The 3,912-nt window shown below is 35.2% G+C and overlaps 1 protein-coding gene across 1 annotated transcript in view; it reads left to right on the forward strand.

Annotated features, from left to right (window-relative positions):
* The window catches only part of LOC110451163 (neural cell adhesion molecule 1-B-like), a 61,615-nt gene extending 58,710 nt beyond the window's left edge, over positions 1 to 2,905 (forward strand). Inside the window, exon 12 of the mRNA XM_021499026.1 lies at positions 1,578 to 2,905. Within this exon, the coding sequence (XP_021354701.1) occupies positions 1,578 to 1,588 (11 nt within the window). The 3' untranslated portion in view covers positions 1,589 to 2,905. The remainder of the gene's footprint in view (positions 1 to 1,577) is intronic.
* Positions 2,906 to 3,912: the final 1,007 nt, after the last annotated feature.

A 3,912-nucleotide genomic window follows, 5' to 3' on the forward strand; every position in this document is an offset into this window, starting at 1 on the left:
ATGAGCACTACATATAATAGACAAGATAAAATAAGATGATCACTACTTAGCATAGACAGGATAATATAATATGAGCACTAAATATCATAGAGAGGATAATATAAGATGAGCACTACATATCATAGAGAGGATAATATAAGATGAGCACTACATATCATAGAGAGGATCATATAAGATTAACACTACATATCATAGAGAGGATAATATAAGATTAACACTACATATCATAGAGAGGATCATATAAGATTAACACGACACATCATAAAGAGGATAATATAAGATGAGCACTACTTATCATAGACAGGATTATAGAAAATGAGCACTAAATACCATAGAGAAGATAATATAAATTGAGTATTACATGTTATAGATAGGATAATATAAGGTGAGCACTACATATAATAGACAAGATGATATAAGATGAACACTACATATCATAGAGAGGATAATATAAGATGAGCACTACATATCATAGAGAGGATAATATAAGATGAGCACTACATATCATAGAGAGGATTATATAAGATGAGCACTACATATCATAGAGAGGATTATATAATATGAGCACTATATATCATAGAGAAGATAATGTTAGATTTGCACTAGATATCACATTAATGATAATATAAGATGAGCACTACATATCATAGATAGGTTTAGAAATTTGGTAACCATAGGTGGACACTCGTGAAAAGTATCTAGTATTACTGAAGACACTGTTAGATATCTTCTCTCTCATCAATCGTGAAGAAATATTAATAAAATAATATCAATCATGAAGGATGTCGTCAGACGCACGAATAACTAATCCATCCATTATAAATATGTATAGGATTAGTAGTTCCGATGAGTTGCTTAGCACATGTGTCCTCAGAAGCCCACTTTATCTTACCCAACGACTTTTTAGAATACTCCAAATTAACGTCTTTTTTTAACAATCTTTTTCTCCTTTTTTTCAATTGTTTTGTTTTTTCAAAATAATTCAAAAGCATAACCTGCAGAGTTTTATTTGTATCTAACTTTGTATATAGATGTAATCTTTACGCCATCCTTAATCCTTAAGGAGGCACGGTAGTCTAGATGTAGGACGTCCGGCTCGTGACCTAAGGGTTGCGGGTTCGCGTCACGGGTTTGAGCAAGATACTTTACTCCACTTGTGCCAGTCTACTCAGCTGCAAATGAGTATGTGTTTGGGCAGTGCTAGAATTGTAGAATGCTAGCTGTGAGCGCCGAAATGGCAGCACTAGCTGTATGTTCCAAGGGAGTCGAGAAAGATATTGGCTGGTTGCAAAGGCCCTATAACCACTATAATAATTTGTGAACCACTTTTAGACGACCTACGAACTAGGTTGTGATAAAGCGGCATATAAGAGCCTCGAATTATTATTATTATTAATTAGTTAACAATAACATAAGAAGTCATGAGTAATAGAAAAGTCAGCAGAGAGAATAAGTAAATTAGTTGTTTTTTCGTCGTTAATATCTAAGTGCCGATCCCATGGTTGATTAAATATAAATTAATTTATACTTAATTATTACTTTTTATTACTTAAATGTATTATTCATTTATGTTACAGAATGTACATGACGGAGTTCAGGGACATCAACCTTCGACAAACCACCGCCTATATAAGAACTTTTGAATATATCAGGAACCGTCGGCACTTTCCTTAAATGTGAACTTAGTCGACCGCACGCTTGTAATAATCTGTTTATCTTTCATGCAATGCATTAGTCAGGGAAAATATACCATGTGTTATGAAAATGATCCGAATTAACGTTGGAAAAGTAACTGTTAATATGGAGACGTCGATAAGGACTTATACCCCTGCTTGTATCAAGATAATGTGGACTTTTTTGAAATTTGCAAAATATCCACTCAATACAAAATGTATGTTTAATCTTAACGGATCTCCGCCCCACTGCCAAAAACTGTAACAAAGAATTGAAAAGTATTTCTTCCGGCAGACTTTAGCTTTGATAAATCATTTCTGAAACGAAACTATACCGTGTTGAGCTTTGATGAGAAATTATAAAGATGGAATAAACATTGTAATCAACATGAGTGTTCTGAGAGTAAAAAATGAAAGGGACAGGACCGTGATTCGAACCCTGAACTTCAGATTGTTATACTCTCGCTCTAATCGAATGAGCTATCTGGTCAACGGAATTATCCTCGACCTAATGTGCTGCAATTTTATCCAAATAGAAGTTAACCGGAGGTTATTGTATAAAGGGAAAAACGAGGTACAGTGGGACAAGGATTCTTAAATGTGAACCTGGTTTTTAAGAGCATATGGACACATGATTTGTGTTGGGTCAATGCATTGATTCGAAACCCGGACGTCAAATTAATATACAATCGCACTAACTAATTGAGCTACCTTGTCATTGGAGAAGTGTTCTGCCCAAACTTGTTTACAGTTACATCTAAACTGAAGTTAAGGGGAGGTAACTGTATAAAGAAAAAAACGCAAAGTGCAGTGGGGATCCTTAAGGTATCTTGGAATGTTTCTAAAAATGTAGTGTTAGAAAGTAGATTACGTCTTTGAATATGATAACGAGGACATATAAAAAAGAAACACGGGCAGAATTAACAAATTTAAACCGAGGTTGAACTGGGACAGCGATCGCCGACCCTTAATGGGACGGAAGGAAGAAAGAGACGCCTCTCAAAGAAACAGCTGTAAGCCGAGACCTCTCGAAGGAGTGAGAGGACAATAATTCATTATATCATATTTCGTTTCACCAAAAAGCGTTCAATATATGTCATTGTTATATATATGTATATATGAAGTGTCATTCTACCATATATCAATAGATCTTACTTCGAAAAATATGTAACGATATGTGTTATATGTATAATAATTGATATTACCCCTTAATAAAAATTACATGCTTTAACTATCTGACTTAGTTTCTTAGTCAGGTGATGAATATGTTTTGCTTGCCAATATCTATTTTTTCATAGGGGATGATGGAACAAGAACGATACATACAATTGAACACCAGAATTTTACAGTGCAGACGACTCACCAATTCTCTATATCCGGGGTTACGCTCACTCTCGCTCTCTGCACCCCTTCTCTATATCAGGGGTTACGCTCACTCTCGCTCTCTGCACCCCTTCTCTATATCGGGGGTTACGCTCACTCTCGCTCTATGCACCCCTTCTCTATATCCAGGGGTTACGCTCACTCTCGCTCTCTGCACCCCTTCTCTATATCAGGGGTTACGCTCACTCTCGCTCTCTGCACCCCTGGAATATTTAAGGCGCCATACAAGCTATCTGATTGGTCTCAGACGAAAAACCCGATCAATCGCTCAGGCTGATACCTTACCTCCGAAGCTCACAGAGGAGCGAAACCGAACTTCGAATCTATTCGTTTTTTTACCATTATAGGACCGCAAGATTGCTTTGATGTACATCAAAGGATCAAACTAGTCTTTTTGTCTCATCCGTAAGGTTGCGCTGACTGAGGCTTCGGTTTTACTATGACATATGTCTGGGGATGTAGAGAACGGAAGTTAACGTAACACCTGGAGTATCAAGGATGACGACTCAGGTGACAGGTGTCAAGAAACTGCTTGAATTTACTGCTTAAGTGGCACGTGTCCATTGTTTTATACACTAATATACTAAGATCAGTCAATGTACATAGGAACAATAACAAAAAGATACTTATATACTTATACACTTATATACTAAGATACTTATATAATTATACACTTATATACTAAGATACTTATATCCTTTTACACTTATATACTAAGATAATTATATAATTATACACTTATTAACTAAGATACTTATATAATTATACACTTATATACCAAGATACTTATATCCTTTTACACTTACATACTAAGATAATTATATAATTATACACGTATATACTAAGATACTTATAT

This window comes from Mizuhopecten yessoensis, unplaced genomic scaffold, assembly GCF_002113885.1.
Source record: "Mizuhopecten yessoensis strain PY_sf001 unplaced genomic scaffold, ASM211388v2 scaffold5857, whole genome shotgun sequence".
NCBI classification, from domain to species: domain Eukaryota; kingdom Metazoa; phylum Mollusca; class Bivalvia; order Pectinida; family Pectinidae; genus Mizuhopecten; species Mizuhopecten yessoensis.